This window comes from Ischnura elegans, chromosome 6 (genome assembly GCF_921293095.1).
Source record: "Ischnura elegans chromosome 6, ioIscEleg1.1, whole genome shotgun sequence".
Classification (NCBI taxonomy): domain Eukaryota; kingdom Metazoa; phylum Arthropoda; class Insecta; order Odonata; family Coenagrionidae; genus Ischnura; species Ischnura elegans.
Window position 1 is genome coordinate 116,320,579 of NC_060251.1, and position 19,968 is coordinate 116,340,546.

Consider the following 19,968-nt stretch of genomic DNA (forward strand, 5'->3'; position numbering starts at 1 on the left):
AAAAAAAATATTATATGGAAAATTTTATGCACAATGATCGAATAATTTTAGAGCATCATTCCAATTAAGTTCATGTTTTTGTGTATAATCCAATGAAAATGTTCAATATAATTTTAATATAGCGTCCACTCTTCTAAATAATCTTTTATTTGCATTTGCTATATATATATATATATTATATATATATATATATATATTTGCATATTTGCAGTTACTATAGAAATTCTTAACGTGATTCATAATATCTGCACGATTTATTGCACCCACTTCGAGCTCACTTATGCTCTTACCGTTGGTTAATTGAAGAAAATTACTCTCTGACCGCTTTTGATTTAGATATTTTTAACTTCATTCGCCACTTCGATTACCAAAATTTTATCACCTTCAATAACTTCAATAGCATTTTGAAAAAGAGGTGATTGATTGTGTATAAACTATAGCTAAATTTGAGGATTCTTTTTCAAACCCCCACTCTAAAATTCTAGGGCATTAAACCTGTGATAGAAAATAGGAATTCATAGTGGGTTATAGTTTAAAAATTCTATCTACAGCTGACGAAAGAGGTAACTAGCGCATTTTACAGTATAACCAAGTATTTTCTGATATTCGACTTCCGCAGTTTCACAAAATTCTTTCAGCATTTGAACACGCACAGTGTAATGTAGAAATAAAAATATATTTTAATGACAATATTTTCCACATCTGCGGGCAACAAATCAGAAGCTGTTTGAACGGCATTATGTATCATGTGCGCTGCAATGTGATGTACAGGCCTTTCATCTGAAGGAATGACTATGAAAAATGGCATGGAAAGACATCCTTCTGCTGATGCTAGTTTCTTTTCTTGGTTTTTACTATAAATTTCTGTATTTTAGAGGAAGATGCAGAAGTATTTAAATATCTTTTATGCTCTTGTGTCTCCAGGTGCTTCGAAATATCATTCCTACTGCCGTGAAAAATAGAAAATTACCCGTTACATTTCACACATTAGACAAAGTAATTGCTCCTGGATGTTTTCAATAAAATATGATTCACTTCTTAGATAATCTTTGAATTTGCATCCTCTTTTGTTAGGCATTATGACAAAAATCTAAAAAATTAAATCATGTCATAAATAATTGTTTAAAAAAATTTAATTGAAAACTCTGTAAGTACCCAGACGGCACAGAATCCTCCGTATCTAATTCGTATGCACATAGTATCCATTGAATATCGCCCCATCGCTTTTCGTCAATGGATACTATCTGCATACGAATTAGATACGGAGGATTCTGTGCCGTCTGGGTACATACGTACAAAATTACATGAATATATTTATTAAATTATTCAATGAATTAAATATAATTGATTGTTTTAAAGCAAATTTATCTTTAAAATATCCAATCCTCTCTTTCTTTCTAATTATAAATAGGTTAATAGGTATTATTTATTCCCAGAATTTTCCGTAGCGTACGTAAATCGTAGGTGTCATCGTACTAATATGTTAGCATCATGGTAGGTGTCACTTGCAAGGCCGGCGCTAAACCTTTTTCCACTATCACAAAATATAAATAAAACGAGAGCTGTCTGCTAAATAAAAAAATATGCATTTATGAAGTAACTAAATTACTTACCTATATAATCTGAATGCTGATTTGTTGACATCCCTTTTTTTTTAATAGCACTAGCGCGCAGTTCAATTTGCATCGCAAAAGTGACCGTTAAAAAAATTACTATATGCGAAGGCGTTGCTGCGTTACTTCGTGGACGACCGGCAAATTCTTTATACCATGACCCTTTTCCTCTCTAAAATTCCACCGTTTCCAATTTTTGAGTAAGATTTAATACTTTTATGACGATACTCGGAATGATGCTAGATCGCTAACGAGATTTAAAAAATCTGCGGAGGTGTAAAAAGGGCTTTCTCTTCATTTTATTGCCACAATGTGTTTTCGTCGCTGACAATGCCAATGCCACTTTTCATTAATTGTATGTTCACCAATCCAATTATAGTTGAAAGAATAATTCTCGTACACAACACAATAAGTATTGGTATTTTTAATTGAAAAATCGCGAAGAAAATGGTCAAAATACCGCAGTGATACAGTGAATCCCCATTCGTAGCCATGCATGACAACGTTGGCCGTATTCGTCACAGTGGCGCTGGTGTCAGGTATGCCGGTATGCCAAAAAGTTTATCCCTCACTCCGATCTTTAAAAACTTGCTGTCTACAGGTCTACAGCCAAGGCGCCAAGGTGCGTATCGTGCGTATCAAGAACATTACGTATGTAGGGTTCTTGGTGCGTATCGTTCGTATCATACGCACCTTGGTCTTCAGCTCTCTGTATTCATATGCTCACTGTTGAATAAACGTTCGTAAGAACATGACATGGCGCAGCCGGTAGTGCTCGATTAGGGCCATGTCACATAATAGGGATATATGTACTCTGTGGCCATGTGCTCGATATAGTACGTAGTCAGACGACGTGTTCAAAGATAAGGGAATAATTATCACGCGAGGCCTCCTAATCCGTTAGTCTTAACGGGAAAAGGTAGTGATAATTTCCGGAAGTTTAAGCAGAACTTGGAGATGTTTGTATATGTGAGCTTCTGGACTGAAAACGATGGAAGGTGAGCACTTTGACTTCTTTGTCACTGACTTGAAAAAGTTAGTCAAAACCTGTGAGTACGGCAATCAGACTGATAGTGTTCTGAGAGACCGAATTGTTCTCCGAATACATGATTTGTCTGTTCAGGGGCCGTATTCTGTAACTCCAAACCGATCGGTGCGGCACCGATTCGTCGAGTGCGACGTCACACCGACTCCCGGTAAGAAGTCGTGCGATTCTGTACGAACCCGGTCGGTGCGGCACCGACGAGAGGACGGGAGATCGTCGGTAGCCGTACCGACAGCAAAGAGGTGTCGGTACGGCCACCGACTAGTGGGTTTCATGAATTCCCCGGTGCGCATTGTACGTTTTATTTTGTTTTTACCTCATCACCGAGTAAATAATGAGGTTTTCTCCAATGTTATCTTTTTCTGCCCCTTCGAATACGCCTCTATAATTCACTGTGTCATCATCTATATTAATTACCTTGACAGAAATATAAGATAATGGTTAATAAAAATGAGGTTTGCTAACATATAATGACTTTCTCTCATTTATGTTACCGCACTTTCACTCGCTTGTAATAGGCTTTATTTCTCTCTATCATCATTTACTTGCTCCTTTGACATAAAAAAGATATTTTTGATTAAATATGAGTTTTGCCGCAATGTTATCACTTTATATCACTCTGAATAGGCGACTGTTATTTCACTCAATCATCAATTTGGCGTTTCTCTCGGCATAGAAATAAGATCTTTTTATTTAAGTATGAAGTTTGCCACCACGGTATCAGTTTCTTTCATTTTTAACGGGCAACTATATTTCATTTCATCGTCAGCCATTGATTCCCTTGACGATAAAAGAAGATATTTGTTAATAAGTATGAGGTTTACCGCAATATTATCATTTTCTCTCACTTGGAATGCGCAACCCAGTCAACACAGTATTCGTAATGAGGTCTTATATGAACTCATACGTTGGACTCCTTTGAGATTCCACATTAAGAGACATGAAAGGGCCTTTAAGACCTCACACTTCATGAGGTCACATGAATGATGTCTTTAAGACCGCATACTTCATGAAGTCTTGAAGACCTCACACTTCATGGGGTCTTCAAGATCACACACACATGAGGCCTGAAAAATCAAGTCATGTATATGTTAATGAATTATAATTTCAATCGTAACTATATATTTCTGCGTGTATAATATTTTTTCTTCCTTCAATTAACTCTTTATATTAAGAGATGGGTTCGTAAACTTCTCCCTCCGATTCTATTAAATAAGCTGACACTTCCACTTTCCGCTAGGTCCGCCATTGTGTTGTCGTGTTATTCTACTGCCTTGAGCTCAAACGTCTAGTTTATGATTAATATCGTGTGTACTCCATGGCCTAGTTCTTGCTCGTGTTTTTCCTTGTGTCTACGAACGTGAATCAGGATCTGAGATCGGCACGAACCTTGTGGACATTATGATGTGTTACGTGCACGGAGACTTGGAAGGTAAGTTTCAATGATTTTATGTGTCCGATTCTTTATCCACTTGTTAATGAGAAAATCCATTAATTATACTATTTTAAAAGCTGGTTAAGTTCATGCTTATCATTGATTATCGGTAAATATATCCATGTAAAATATTTAGGTGGAACACGTTTTGTAACGTGCCTTTGTTGTTGTTCATGTTTCATTTCATTCATTCATCGTATCCTTATAAATTTGCTGTTATCGCATTTTAAATTATCTCCGCTAATATACACTATCTCGATCATATCTAGTGCGTGGTCAAGCAATGTTTTTATTATCTCGGGTTCACAAAACAGTTTTCCCTAAGATCATTGAAGTTTATAAACTTCTCAGTTCTCAAAATCATGACGTAAACAAACAAAAGTGCTAACCGATTTATAATTTGCTTGATTTCACTTCGTAATGTAACTTATGGAACGATAAAGCATGGAAATAACGTACACCATGTATTTAAGTTAACTTCTAAGAGCATTATAATGCAATAGGAATGTAATTAAGTGTAAGAGTTACTCAAAAGTAGTTCACTAATTCGGTTACTCCTAAAATTAACCAAGTTAAAACGGTCATCTTCGGTGCTAAAACCGGCCCTGGGAGTATTTAGGGACTGCTAATGAGATAAATAGTCTTTATCTGGTTTATTTGATGTTATTATGTTATCAATTATAACTCTCAACAAACTTAAGTTCAATGTTTTTTTGCAGCCTCTCTTATGAAATGGAACCCGACATCAGCAAGTAGTGTCGCCTTGGAGAGAGTGGAGAGGCAGTGGCTGTATCAAGCGGAGACCGCGTAAAGTATGCAGAGAGGAAGAATTCAAAAACTCGTGATGTTTGTTTATTGACTTAATATTATGAAGAATAAATTTATAAATATCATGAAGTTGTCTATTCCATTTTGTTTTTCTGCCGTATTTCCACCTATGGTTCTCATTAAATGTATTATTTTGATTTATTTTAATTGGATACGTCGGGTACTTATGTCATCGGAGAATTTTCTTAAATAAAGGTGCGTAAAGTATTTTGAAATCTTAATTAATGGGCTGGTAGGGGCCCCGGCGTTTTTGTAAGCTATTTCAAAGCCATCTATCGGAATTATTACGAAGTGGGTAATTTTTCTGGTTCTCCAGGTAGTTCCATTATCACACACGTGGAGGCGCCACATTTGCGCCTATATCATATTGGAACTGTTATAGGAGTCCTATAAGACCTCTTGACTGAGCTCCTTCAGAGTCGTGCGAGACCGCGAAAAGAATTCCCATACGAGTGCATATGACCTCACGGAGACATCATTATGAGGCCATTTGGGACTCTTTTGTAGGAGTCCTACAAATTCGTCAGACTTCTTTATGACCTCATGCATGAGTCATACGTGTTTACTGGGAACTTATACATATGTATTTCACCCAATCACAATTTATTTACTTCCTCGTCATTACACTTCTTTTAATTGCACCCAGCTCCATATTTTTATAACAATTTCCTAACTTGTTCCTCTAATATTACATTTGCATTTGAATCCTACGTTCACGTTCCATGGTATGCTATTTTCGTCTGCTACGGTGCCGATGGCATAACCTTCCGTTGATAACATTTATACGGAACTTACTTAATGACAACTATATTACCAAATCATGAATAAATAGCATTATACGGAACCAATATTTAAAAAAAGAAACTACGATCTCAAGGATAGTTTCAATAATTCATTCCAGCAACAACAATCTCCATCACATACAAACTTTATTGTGATGTTGTAATATTGTTTCCTTCGATTCTGTAGGTACAGCAATACTACCACACATTATATAAGCATTGTTAACAACTTATCCAATATCGTTTATCTTAATCTAGCAATAAGTCGTAATTTCCGCAAATAAAAAGATTGAGAATGACGACAACAAACTGTGCCAATGAGTCTTCACTTGTTTTTACCCTTCTTTCATTGGTGGAGACACGTGAAACTTCGGATATATTCGGATTTTCCCTGTTTGGGAAGGAAGGGGAACCGTACCGACTGGTTTGAAACCGACGACCTTACAGAATCGCTGAAAGTGTCGTCGTCGGTGCGGAATCCGTTGTCGGTACGGTTTGATGTCCAGTCGGTGGGCTTGAAAGGGAAACCGACCGGTGCGGCACCGACGAAATACAGAATACGGCCCCAGGAGAGACTTCTGCGGATACCGGAATTATCTCTGGATAAAGAGCATCGAGATCTGCAAGGCAGCGGAGATGGGGAAACATCAGGCTGAGACCCTGCAAGGAACCAAACCCGTGATTGCAGTCACCAGGAAAGGGACGAGAGCTAAAGCATTGAAGGCTTCAGTGAGGCATACTGATAAGTACTTACCTAAGTCAGCAGTAAATGATGTCTATTTGTGTAAAAAGTGCAATTATATAAGCAGAAAAAAGGAGAATGTCGAGCATTTGGTATAATTTGCAATAGTTGTGGAAAGCAAAATCATTTTCCAATTGCATGTAAAGTTTGAAAATTGTATAATAATACTAAAGTAAAATCAGTTGACTTATCTGCCCAAGGTGTTGAACACGATATTGATGATTTTTTAAATGAAAGTGTTGTGAGCAGTTTAAGTATACAGATGATTCGAATGTCTGGTCTGAGATTATTAATGTTAATGGTGTAAGCGTCAAATTTAAACAAGTACCAGTGCTCAAATGAATGTTCTGCCTTACAGAGTACTGACACATTGTAAAAGTGATAATTTGATGAAGGTGGAATTGAAACCCACATCATCAATATTAGAATCATTTGATGGTCATAAAGTGAAGCCACTTGGAGTGGCAAGTCAAAACACCACGCAGAGGAATTTTCAAACGTTCTGGATTCCAGATTTGAGGTCCTCAACTGTAATATGCTGGGAAGGTTCATCAAGAAGTGCTCTTTTTACTGAACAGGATGAAAATGAACAGCTAAATCTACCTCTTTCATCATCATCACTGGTCAACAATCCTAGGATTGGTTTGACGCAGCTCTCCACTCAGTTCTCCTATCAGCTACTCTTTTCACTCCTACGTATTTCTTCTCTTTCACATCTCTCTTTACTTGTTCCATATATTTTGTTCGAGGTCTTCCTTTTCCATTCTTGCCTTCCACCTGTCCTTCGACGATTGTCTTCATCAGGCCATCATGTCTCAAGATGTGGCCTATAAGGTTGTTCCGTCTTCCTATTAAGGTTTTCATGAGGCTTCTCTTCTCTCCTACCCTTCTTAGGACTTCCTCGTTACTAACTCGGTCGATCCATTTGATTTTCATCATTCTTCTGTAGCACCACATTTCAAAGGCCTCTATCCTTGCTTTCTCCGCTGCGGTCATTGTCCATGCCTCACTTCCGTATAGGAGCATACTCCAGATGTAGGTTCTTATAAATTGTTTCTTTACTTCCATATTTAAGTTTCCCGCTGTAAGCAGGTATTTCTTCTGATGGAATGCTCTCTTTGCCTGGGCTATTCTGCTGACAATTTCTTTCTTGCTTCTCCCGTCACTAGTTATCTTGCTTCCCAAATTACCAAATTCATCCACCTCTATCAGTTTCTGTTTCCCTATTTTAATGTTAGTCTTGGCTTCTTCTCTTCTGCAGCATACTAATATCTTGGTTTTCTTCGTGCTTATTTTCAGTTGATATTTACCCATTACCCTACCCATATTAACCATAATATTTTTCAAATCCTTCTCTGTTTCTGCTATAACGGCTATGTCATCAGCAAATCTTATCACGCTAATTTTTTCTCTATGGATATCCACTCCCAATGATTTTCTTTGATTTCATTAATGGCTTTCTCATTGTAAACGTTGAAAATTACGGGTGACAATGTACAGCCTTGTCGCACTCCTTTCTTAATTCTTGCTTCTTCACAGCTGGGCCCTGATTTTATCACGGCTACTTGGTTTTTGTATAAACTGTGGATGATTCTTCAGTCATTGTAAAGAACCCCAATTTCTTTTAGGATTCCAAGTATTGTGCTCCAATCCACGTTGTCAAATGCCTTCTCTAAGTCCACGAATGCTATGAACGTTGGTTTGTTCTTTTCCTTTCTCTTCTCTATGTGCAGTCTAAGGGCCTTCTTTATAATATTGCTTCCCTTGTGCCTTTATTTTTTCTGAATCCAAATTGGTCCTCATCCAAATACTCTTCTGCCCTTCTTTTTATTCTTCTATAGATGATCCTTGTCAGTATCTTTGACGCATGTGTATTTAGGCTTATGGTCCTAAAATCTTCGCACTTCTCTGCTCTTTTCTTCTTAGGAATAGGGGTTGTAATGTTCCTCTCGAAGTCCTTTGGTATCTCACCTGTCGAATACATTCCACTAATGATATTTTACAGCTTGTTCGTCGTCTTCTCTCCTGCATTTTTAATTAGCTCTGCGGGAATATCATCAATGCCAGACGCTTTATTTATCTTGAGGTCTCTTACAGCCGCATCAAATTCTGATCTTAAAATTGGGGCTCCCAGGTCAGTTGGGGCTCCCTCTCGTTTTCGATAGCATTCGTTCTTAGGCTGCTTCCTTAATCTAAATTAATTAATGAACCAGAACTTAACAAAATCACTAACTCATGGAAAATAGGTGGTAAATTTTGCATTTTTTCACTTTAAAGTTATGAGAAAATGACTGAATGAGAAATACCTTTTTTTGTCATAACTTATCTTTTCCATCCACTTACAGAATTACCTGATAGAATTGTAATATTGGGTCTGACTGAAAGACCACATTGGAAATGGGGCCTCGAACCTGATTTTTTTTTTTTTAGAAGTTTGCGATGAAGATGGAGCAGCCTTAACTCTTGCAACTGAATGTCGGGTTGAGGGAAGAGCATTGGGGGTTTCACTCCCCACCAAAATTTTTTCCTTTACGGCAACTGCCGTTGATACATCTGTTGAGGAGAGCACTAGCCCAGAGCAATCCATCCTCAAATACTCCATTTTTCCAAATACATTGGAGTCCAGCTAATACAGACACATGCAACCCAAACATCTGCTTAATGAAAACGGCTCTAAGGCAAAATATTTTCAAAGAAAATTGACTTTTTCATTTACAGTATAGTTATTTTTTTAAATATTTAGGTGCTAAGCACAGTATAATAATTCTTTCATGTACTCATTTTAAATTATAGTGCATAATATAAACTACAAAATCCATACAATATTCAATATTTTATTTAAAGTCAATAACAGCACAGTGTTGTAAGTCATTAATTTAGAACAAGGGAAATAAAAAAATTAAATGAGTGAAATTAATGTCTATATGGAATTCTGATACTTGGGCCCACTTGCTATTAGGCATAAACTCAGTACATAATTGCCGTTTGTCTCAGTATCGGTAGACTCTAGGCCTATGTGTAGTTTTGCCACTGCCTCATTAGTTATATTCCGTATCTAATATCTGCAAAAAAAACTTTGAATTTAACTTTCAGCAAGATTCCAATGAAAAATATGTGTAGCTCGTTTAATGATGTGTACGATTTTCTAGTGTAGGAATTGCTAAGCTCCCCGGGAGAAAATTGCTGGCATCATACCTGTTGGGAGTGTAAGATGCCGTAGATAGACAAAACAAAAAAGTAAGCTTTTCTTACTTTTGAAAAGTATTAATGTAACTGTTATTTTCTCTTTCTTGTTCCATCTCTCCCTCCCATTGCTGGCCTGAGAAGCGTATGGATTCCCACATAACTTACTCACTCGTGTGGCCATGTGAACCCATGATGGTTTTTGGCCTTGCAAACAAACCGCATTCACTCACTCTTCTGTCATTTCTATTTCCAGTCCATATCTCTTTACATCCTTTGGCACTTGGTCTCACAAACGCAGTCTTGGTCAGTCACTTGTCTTATCAATTGGTGTACAGTTAACTGACTGTTTTATCATACCGGCTGTTAGTTGACTATTTAAAGATGGGAAAATATAGCGACTATAAAGAAATGGCCAGAAACAGGAAATAATGGAGACAGCGTTGGCGCAAGGGACCTGCCAACAGGCAAAACTCCAGATGATGATCCAATTTAAAAAAATTGCTTTTTATTGTTGCAATTATATCTGGCTCACTACATATAAATCTCTCTCAGTTATCTATTTATTTCTGATTCTTAAAACTACCCTTCCTTGGACTACCCTTCTTATACCCTTCAGCAAGGATAGATAGGAAGGTATTTTAGAACATTGGTGGGTAGGCCCTATCCTTCCTGGAGTGTAGGGTAAAGGTAGAGGAAGGGTTGGGCCAGTCTCAATGAAGAGTAAAGGAAGGATAGGACTAATATGAAAACTAAAAATCCATAAACTAATATGAAAACAAAAAAATTTCTAAGCAACTAAATTAAACGAATGGGGATGAGTTGTAACAGTGGTTTCTAAAATTACCCTTCATGTGGACTTGAATCCAGGACCCACACACTGTGAGAAGACGAAGTAGCACCTTAACACCCACGGCTACCAAGGTAGCCTTGCCTATATAGTTTCAGAAAATAGCTTCAGCATTCAAATCTCGAACATCACTCTCGCAATATCTCCTTGACAGCCACATAGAAACATTAGGTTCTTTTCACACAATTATGGTAACTACTTTTCCTTAAGGAACTTTTAAATATTTGTTGTGCAGTCCGTCTAGCTTTGCTATCAAAGGCTGCTTATGTTCTTTTACAGAGAAGAGGTTCCAAGGAAGGATGGACGAAGGATAGTTCTACACTTGCCTTACCGTTAATTGATTGTAGAGGAAGGGCAGTCGGATGGCAGGGGAAGGAGTCCCAATAGATGTTGGATGAAGGATAGACGAATAGTAGGTAAGTGAGGTAGTTCCCAGGAAGGGTAGATGGAAAGCAAAGAAGTTCCCAGGAAAGGGAGAAGAAGGTTTGTTCTTCCCTTCCCTTACCCTCCACTGAGTGTAGAGCGTGGGTTGAACAAGGGTAACTATATACCCACCATGATGGCTACTACCCTTCATTTACCTTTCTTTTACACACAATGAGGAAGTTTATTTTTATCATGTTGAAAAACCAATATGGAAAGTTTATATCAATTTCTTAAATTTAATTAATTGATATTCTTTAATAAACTTTACAAAAATTCTTAAATAAAATAAAATTAACTCTCTCGTTATTGCTATTCCAAATTGTTGATTGAAATTATCTTTTTGGAACTTGCTCATGGTAAAGGAAAGTAATGATAAATTTGTTATGTTTATTCAAATGTCTTCACCAATCGGTCTTGGAATTGGCATGTTGCAACTCTCCTGTCAGTTTGGTAGCCATGGGGGGGGACCTCCCCATAAGGCTTTAAAAGAAATGCTTAAAAACAAGAAAGATGGCCTCAATAAATAAAACAATAACATATATACTGTTTTTGAGTCCTTGAAAAACGAATTCCAACACCTATTCGTTCGGCAAAATATCTCTCTTAATTTGTCGTTTCTGTCGGACCCAGAAATGTAGTGGCGTTCTAACATCATATTATCAGTGTCACTGTTAAAGATATCCATTCTCAATTGCTCAAGCAATATAAGCTTGGCTCGTAGTCTTTGATCTCTAGCGGCTCCTAACGTAATGTGCTAAACATTTATATAAAGCTTCCTGCACACCCGTGGCAGTTTTTGACTAATCTCACAGTTTTCCTTTGTGTTTTATTAAGTTCAACAATTAAGTCTTTCTACACCACATCCCCTATCCTCGTTGCATATTTTTATATGGTCGGACGAGTGCAAAATACACAATACGCTTGACGAATGCTAACTTCTTCAGGGCTCTCAACAAATATTTTGTATGTGTGTTCCCAGCAATAGGTTCGAAGCCATCGTAACTCCTAGATACTTCACTTCATCTGTTGCCTTTATGTTTACCTCAAAAATTACCCGAAATGAAATATTCTGTTTTGGTTTTACAGATGGCTCTATTCCAATTTTTAAGGCTGCAAAAATTACTCTGTGATCACATATACCGTCTATGACATCAATTTGTTTTATCAACTTAGGATGGCTTACTGAATAATGGTGGAATTTTATTTCCTTTTGCGAGCTTGTCAACTACTTGTGCAAGTGAGTGATTTGCTAGTGCCTTTACTAAGATGTCGGTTTATATATTCCTTGATTTAGATTTTAGAGTGTAAGAATCAAAATTTATTGATAGGAGATTGATAAAGGAAATGCAAATATTTAATAAAGGGACCGGAAAATTGGCACTTCGTAAAATCGAGTTTCGTAATTTCAAACCTTTTCGTAAGTCACGAAAAAATGTTCTCTTTTGTTTCTTCCGCCGTTTTTTGTCTTTAGTGGTCTTATTTAAATGTTTTCGGTGGTTATTCTCGGTATAATTCACAGAAAAGGCTTTTTCGTATCGATTTATGCTGTGAAAGATTGTTAAATAATTATATCACCATAAAATTCCCATTTCTTGTTCGCACTTCAACATCAACGATCGCTTAAGAAATTCCCGACCAGTTTAGAAAACGTAATCAAATAATGAATTGCAAAGTTTATTATAAGAATTTAATGTTATAAAATTTGTGGTTAGGAGCGAATAACAACTATTAAGTACGCGTAAGATAGATATTTGTTTCTAGCACCCACGGAATTTTAGCGGCAGCCGGCCTAACCGCCATTTATGTCGCCCTCTATCGCTCAGTCATGAAAAAAAATAAAAACGAGGGCCTTAACCCGTTTCCAAAATAACCTTCGTAAGTTAATATTTCGAGTTACTCCGTATTTTCAGCTGAATGTGCTATCTTTTCAATTAGTTATTTTCATTGAGATTAAGTTACGATCATAAATTACGTAGGAAATCTTCTGGTGAATATTTGAAGTAAATTCTGTTTGAGTTCTCCGTCCGGATACTGTGCTCCATCATCTTTGCAGACGTTGCTACGAAAGACTTTATTCTTCATCAGGACCATATTCTTCATACCGGGTGTGAAGTGCTATGTTCATCTAGTATTTCTCTCTTCTTTTATGCCGACAGGAGCAAGGTTCCAACCGGAAAACGGCAGGAGAAACATCTTCCATTATCGGAGAAATAAAGAGAGAAACGTTATTATCCGCATTGATTGTTTTCCTACAAGAGAAGTTTCATCATTTCTCAATGTATGTGAAGTATTGGTTCACTTGCGTTATTCCCAGAAATGACACGCAAAAACCTTCACCTCATTTAGTTTTCGTGTTCGTTTCTCCGCTGTATTGAAAGTTATGCAAAGAATCATTGACATAGAGAAAAGATTTTCTTAGCTTTAGCACTAAAAATAGTCGCGCCAAAATCGTAAACAAATATAGTGTGGAAAGAGCAAAGAAAATAATTTCAATTGAAAAATCAGCAGAGAAGAAGAGAGACAATTATAAGCCCTGCACCATTTTCCCGATAGTGGAAGATACTTCTTCAGCCTCTCTCCGATTAATAACTTACCCCCGTTGCAGGTGAAGATGAACCATGCCCTTCTCCACAATCGGGGAACGTTCCCAGTGGGTGGGGTGAAAAAGAGTGGGATGGGATTTGCCTGAGGAAAAAAGTAGGGATGAGTCGATTCCACTTTTTTTCGATTCCGATTCCAATTTCGATTCCTTCAAATCGATTCTCGATTCCGATTCCGATTCCATCGATTCTTACTCCTTCTGACAGGTGGGATTTTGATTTATCTGTAGCATTGCTGCCATTAAAATTTAAGAATTGAATGGAATAAGATAACTAGGGATAGACGGATGCAGGATTTTTGGAGCCAGATCTTTCGAATCTTATATTTTCGAATCCTAATGCATTTTCAAATTCCTGCCGTTAAACAAAGTCATTATTCAAGTTTATTGGGGGTACATACAATCAATGGAATGCTTCTTAGATTTTCATTCACATTTCAATATTTTTATAAATTAAAAATTATTTTATGGGCTTTCATGTTTTTTTTGTACATCTTTACATACTCAGGGCCTAAACTGTTACGCTAGGGTTTGGAAATGAAAATAGGAAAAATCTTAGGGTGAACCACTGTCCAGTGGCGTAGCGAGAGGAATATAAATATAAAAACATAATTAATTTTCTTCATGATAGGAAACAAAATATTTAAAAATCATGAATTTACAAAAATGAAAAAAAATGAATCTTTGAAAAATGAAGTTTTTTCTATTATGAATGGCGTTAAAATTAGTTTGAAACCCTCTCCTTTGTACCCTGTTGTTTAAAAATTTTCCCCCTGGTTTTGGATCCCCCCTCAACAAAATTCCTGGCTACCCCCCTGCCATCAACTGAATTCCAATTTTCCTCACGCACGTTTCCCCCGAATTTTACTTACTCATCGCTTACGGACTTGTGTTTCATCCGAAAATGCTTCAGTATGGTGAGGTGGATTTAGCACATCCTTGCGATAATTTACGCCACAGTGCACGCACATGGCATTCATTGGTTCTCCTTATCTCAATGGAAATGTTTACTCACAATGAAAGACATTTTTATCGGCGTATCATTAAATTGAATTGCAACTGCGCAATTAGCAACACAATTAACAGTATTTAAAACGGCATTAACGTCATGTGCGACGAGGTGCTCAACCGCTCAGCATGAGGAAGAAGTGGGCAGCAGAAGCGCGTAAAGGAGAGGTGGAGGGGTGGCGTAGCTAGGAATTTCATTCCGGGGGGGTGGGGGGGATTCAAAACCATGGGGGAAATTTTTTGAAAAAACCAGGCACTAAATAATGGGTTTTAAACTAATTTTAACACTTTTTCTAATCGAAAAACTTAATTTGTTAAAGAAAAAATTTGTACATTCCTGATTTTTCAATATTTTGTTTTCTTTTGTGAAGGACAATAACTATGTTTTTATATTTCGGGGGGTGGGGTCCGGACCCTCCCCATGGCTACGCCACTGGGAAGGAGCACGTAAAGGAGAGGTGGAGAGGAAGGAGCACGCTCCCTCCGTATTTCGAACAACAAGGCTACAAAGGAGGGAGTCCGACGAAGAAATCAGATCTTGCTTCAGTGACGTCGTTGCCTTCAAAGCGAAGCCGGGCACGCTACGTGATATACAGTAAACTCTTGATTTTACGAAGCAGGATTTTACGAAGTTTTCGATTATACGAAGTGATATTGCGGTCCCGGTGAAAAGCCTATGCTAAATACATGGCGCTATTCGATTATACGAAGTTTCGATTATACGAAATTTTTTGAATTTACGAACCTCGGCTCGGTCCCTAGGAACAAATGGCATTCGTTTATACGAACTACGGCGAAAAATTTGTCAACAAAACTAGTTACGCCGGCGGAAGTAGCTAAAAAATCAGCGCTTCCAACTGTGGTCCATCAAAAGTGCGAAATCGTAAATGATAATGCAACTTTGGAGAGAAATGGGTCGCCAAAAACCTCACTGTGGGAATTTAGGGGGAGTAGGAGTTCAGTTAAAATATCGCGGCTGACATTATGCCCCTATTTACGTGCCTGTTCGTAAACATAGCATCGACAATAATTCGTAGTTTAACATGTCAGGAAGGTCGCGCGGAGTATTTCGTACACCCCTAATTAACCCTTTGCACTGCTGTGAACGTACTTCGAAGACTACTTGACTACTTTTCGCCGAAGCACTTCGAAGGGTCCCTAATCCGGGACCCTTTCCTCGACGAGCTCACCCTCGCTGGCCCCTGAAACTGGGCTATTTTTTAATGCATTACCTGACGCAACCCTAGGTTTCAAAGGGCAAAGGTGCCATGGGGGGAAAAAGAGTTAAGTGCGTGTTACTGTGGGGCTGTGCGTCAACCAAACGGGCACGGACAAAATAAGCCCGTTGTCATTGGGAAATTTGAAAGGCCACGGTGCTTAAAACATGTAAAATTGGAAGCCCTCCCCGGTTTTTACCATGCAAATAAAAACAGCTGGATGACCCGAGAAATTTTCCAGCAAACGGTTATACGTCTACAGAGAAAAATTGCTGGAGAGAACAGCAAAATTGTTTTAATAATGGATAATGCCACCGTTCATAAATACGTGGAAGATCTAAAATTGGCTAATGTTCGAGTCCTCTTTTTACCCCCGAACTCGACTAGCAAGTCCCAGCCCTTGGACCAAGGCATTATCCAAGATTTTAAAGTCCTGTACCGGAAGAAGCTTGAGCGGTATTACTTGCGATGGATCGTTATGTATACATTCATCTATTTTGCTCATGTGCGTTTCGATATCGATTTAGATATTTTTATTCATGATTATAATTCTTTCAAATCTATTTGCTACTTTTATGAATGGGAACAGAAATTAATAACATCCCGAAATGGACGTTGATACATGCAATCCACGCCATAATATCTTTTCGTGTATATATTGGCCTTTGTGAATGAACAACTTAAATATCTTAAGTATTGGGCTCTATTTACCGCCAAATTATATTTCAGGCTTCTCGTAATGAAGACGCACTTCCAAGTCTAACCATGAACTTTCTTCTCACGCGCTTCCCCGTTCTCCCATGCTGGGGTTCTGTCTTTCAAAAGCCTTTGTCCCTTCCCTCCTGCCGCCTTTGGCTGATCTTGCTGACACCCACCTTAAGCATCCCAAACCCCTCCTTCCCCAGCATTTCCCATTCACTCCCTCCCTAAGGTGACTGAGCTTGTGTGCGTCGCAAAAAAATACGGCCCCCAAAAGTAGACTGAGGCAGAGCTGAAGGCCATTTCCCCACCCTTCTTTGTCCTGCCCACTTCACCAGTCCTTGTGATGACCACACTTCTTCCCTCAGGAAATCCCCATCCCACTCTTATTCACCCCACCCACTGGGAACTTTCCCCGATTGTGGAGAAGGGCATGGTTCATCTTTACCTGCAACGGGGGGAAGTTATTAACCGGAGAGAGGCGGAAGAAGTATCTTCCACTATCGGGAAAATGGTGCCGCGCTTATAATTGTCTCTCTTCTTCTCAGCTGACTTTTCAATTGAAATTACTTTCTTTGCTCTTTCCACACTATATTTATTTACGATTATGGCGCGACTATTTTTTAGCGCTAAAACTAAGAAAATCTTTTCTCTATGTCAATGATCCTTTGCATAACTTTCAATACGGCGGAGAAAGGAACACGAAAACTAAATGAGGTGACGGTACAGGTTTTTGCGTGTCATTTTTTGGGAATTCACGCTAGTGAACCAATACTTAACCACGTTGAGAAATGATAAAACGTCTCTTGTAGGAAAACAATCAATGTGGATAATAACGTTTCTATCTATATTTCTCCGATACTGTAAGATGTTTCTCCTGTCGTTTTCCGGTTGGAACCTTGCTCCTGTCGGCATAAAAGGAGAGAAACATACTATATGAACAGGTCTCCTCACACCCGGTATGAAGAATACAGTCCTGATGAAGAATTAAGTCTTTTATGGCAACGTCTGCGAAGATGATGGAACACAGTAGTCGGACGGAGAACTCAAACAGAATTTACTTCAAATATTCGCCAGAAGATAATCACATCCTACGTTATTTATGATCGTAATTGAATCTCAGTGAAAATAGAGCACATTCTGCTGAAAATACGAAGTAACTCGAAATATTAACTTACGAAGGTTATTTTGGAAACGGGCTAAGACCCTTGTTTTCCTTTTTTTCTCGTCGCTGAGCGATAGAGGGCGACATAAATGGCGGTTAGGCCGGCTGCCGCTAAAATTCCGTGAGTGTCAGCAACAAATATCTATCTTTTGCATACTTAATAGTAGCTAGTGGCTCCTAACCACAAATTTATTACTGTAAATTCTTATAATAAACATTGAAATTCATTATTTGATTACGTTTTCTAAACTGGTCGGGAATTTCTTTAGCGATCGTTGATGTTGAAGTATGAACAAGAAATGGGCATTTTATGGTGGTTCAATTATTTAACGATTTTTCACATCATAAATCGATAGCAAAAAGCCTTTTCTATGAATTATACCGAGAATAACCACCGAAAACATTTAAATAAGACCACTAAAGACAAAAAACGGCGGAAGAAACAAAAGCGAACATTTTTCCGTGACTTATGAAAAAGGTTTGAATATACGAAACTCGATTTTACGAAGTGCCAATTTTCCGGTCCCACTGACTTCGTAAAATCAAGAGTTTACTGTATGTAGTTGGCGTTTCCAATCCGTCTCTAATTGTTCGAGGGGTTAATGCTGCGCTTGTTTCTTTGAAAATTATGCTGTTTGGACAATGTTGCATATCAGTAAAGTGTAATTGTAGAATTGTAGATAGAAAACTGAGTGGCCATCAATTAGCTGAAAAATAAACAGAAATATCGTCAGGAATGCGTCTCGTTTGGTCTAATTCCTTTTTAAATCCCGTGCATATCATCTAATTTTCGAAGCTATCAAGATATCTTCAGGCCCAGAAAGTCACTCTCCTAGCATTTGTCGTCTAGAAACGGAGAATTGAAGCAGGTAGGCCAAAAAAGGTCAGTTGGTGCGACGAGTTAGGGATGAAACAGGCTTCAATTGTTTTCGTGTGATTTGATATTTTCCTTAGAAGACAATGATTTTTGGTCCGTGTGATTTCGGATACGAAAAAAAAACAACAGAGGCACGGGCTGATGGACGGCCGAGGGTGGTTTTCTGAAATCTGCGATGTAGTTACTTTTGACGTGGTTATTATCCTACGGCGCTGAAATTCCTCCGATGATTGTTCAATCTCTTGGGAAGAGTCACACTATGTGCCAGTCGTATTTTGCCATTTTTATTTTCTGGCTGAAAATCCTGGCCACGGCTGAAATTCTAATCGCAACCTCTGCGAGAGCTTTCAAACAAAACGGTTCATGAGTTGGACAAGAATCGCATGCGACGACGCATTCGAAGAGAGAATCGGAACTCTTTCCACCCTGATGGGGCGTTGCATTCACTGAAGCTATCATTTAAAATTTCGGATCCAGATCCGATGTCTTCCGCGACTTTGGATCCGATGTATCCGATGAAGGGCAATATCCGCGGATATTTGGATCCGAGGTATCCGATCTGCCCATCCCTAGAAATAACAATAGCCGCGGTGGCTAAATTCTCGTTTGGCCGCGGTGGCTAAACAATAATGTAGCGTTCATTGCGTCCATACATACTGGAGCAGCCTGGCGGGTGCGCGGTGGCGGCCGAACGCAACCTGTCGAGTCCGCCCGGAGGCCGCGGCGGCTTGTGCCAAGCAAGTATCAACTTCCTCAAGGGTTGCATTGATGAAACTGGGCTATACAAACGCGAATGTGTCTAATTTCTTTATTATTGACGCTGACGCGTGTTAGTCTAAAACAGTTACTTACATAAAAAAACCCGCTCTCAGCGCGTATTTATAAGAAACTTTTTTCACAGGAAAACTCGCTCTCTGCACGTTTTTATTATCATCAGACTTCAAATATCATTCGAAAATAAAAAAATATATTTTGATCTATTTTATACTTTAAAATTGGTGGTCCAGATGAATGTGATTCTCCGAAATTCTCCGAATGTGATTCATAATAGCAATAATTTGATTTGCCGTGACCAGCGGTTAATAAAAGAGCGGAAAACGCATGCATTGCTTCCCGATCCCGAGGTTTCCAAATTTTTTTTCTCTGAGAGTTGCTCATGAACACGCGCCATTTCAGGGTTCGTCGGTTTGTCGCTCTTTCCGACATTTTCATGTTTCCGAGGCCGCTTAGGTATGTTCGTCGCAGCACCCGCGTGCCGGGCGTATCCTCCGCGCGGGCAAGGCCACAGCCACCTAGAGATAAGGCCCGTTCACAGGCGTGTGACGTCACTCATTGAAGTGCTACCGCCAGAGCATGGCAGAACAGAAGTATTGTGGTGCTGTCTGCGACGGTGGTTTAGCCGCCGAAGTGAAAAGATAATTGATACCTAATTTACTCAGTCAATAAGAAAATAGTCAGCGGGTTCCGAGAAAATACTGACACGCATCAACAAAAATATT

At 38.5% G+C, this 19,968-nt stretch overlaps 1 protein-coding gene across 1 annotated transcript in view; it reads left to right on the forward strand.

Moving 5' to 3' along the window:
• The first annotated feature begins 8,589 nt into the window (after positions 1 to 8,589).
• Positions 8,590 to 19,968, forward strand: part of LOC124161565 — a 34,943-nt gene continuing 23,564 nt past the window's right edge. The window contains exon 1 of the mRNA XM_046537947.1: positions 8,590 to 10,894. Coding sequence (XP_046393903.1) covers positions 10,873 to 10,894 — 22 coding nt within the window. The 5' untranslated portion in view covers positions 8,590 to 10,872. The remainder of the gene's footprint in view (positions 10,895 to 19,968) is intronic.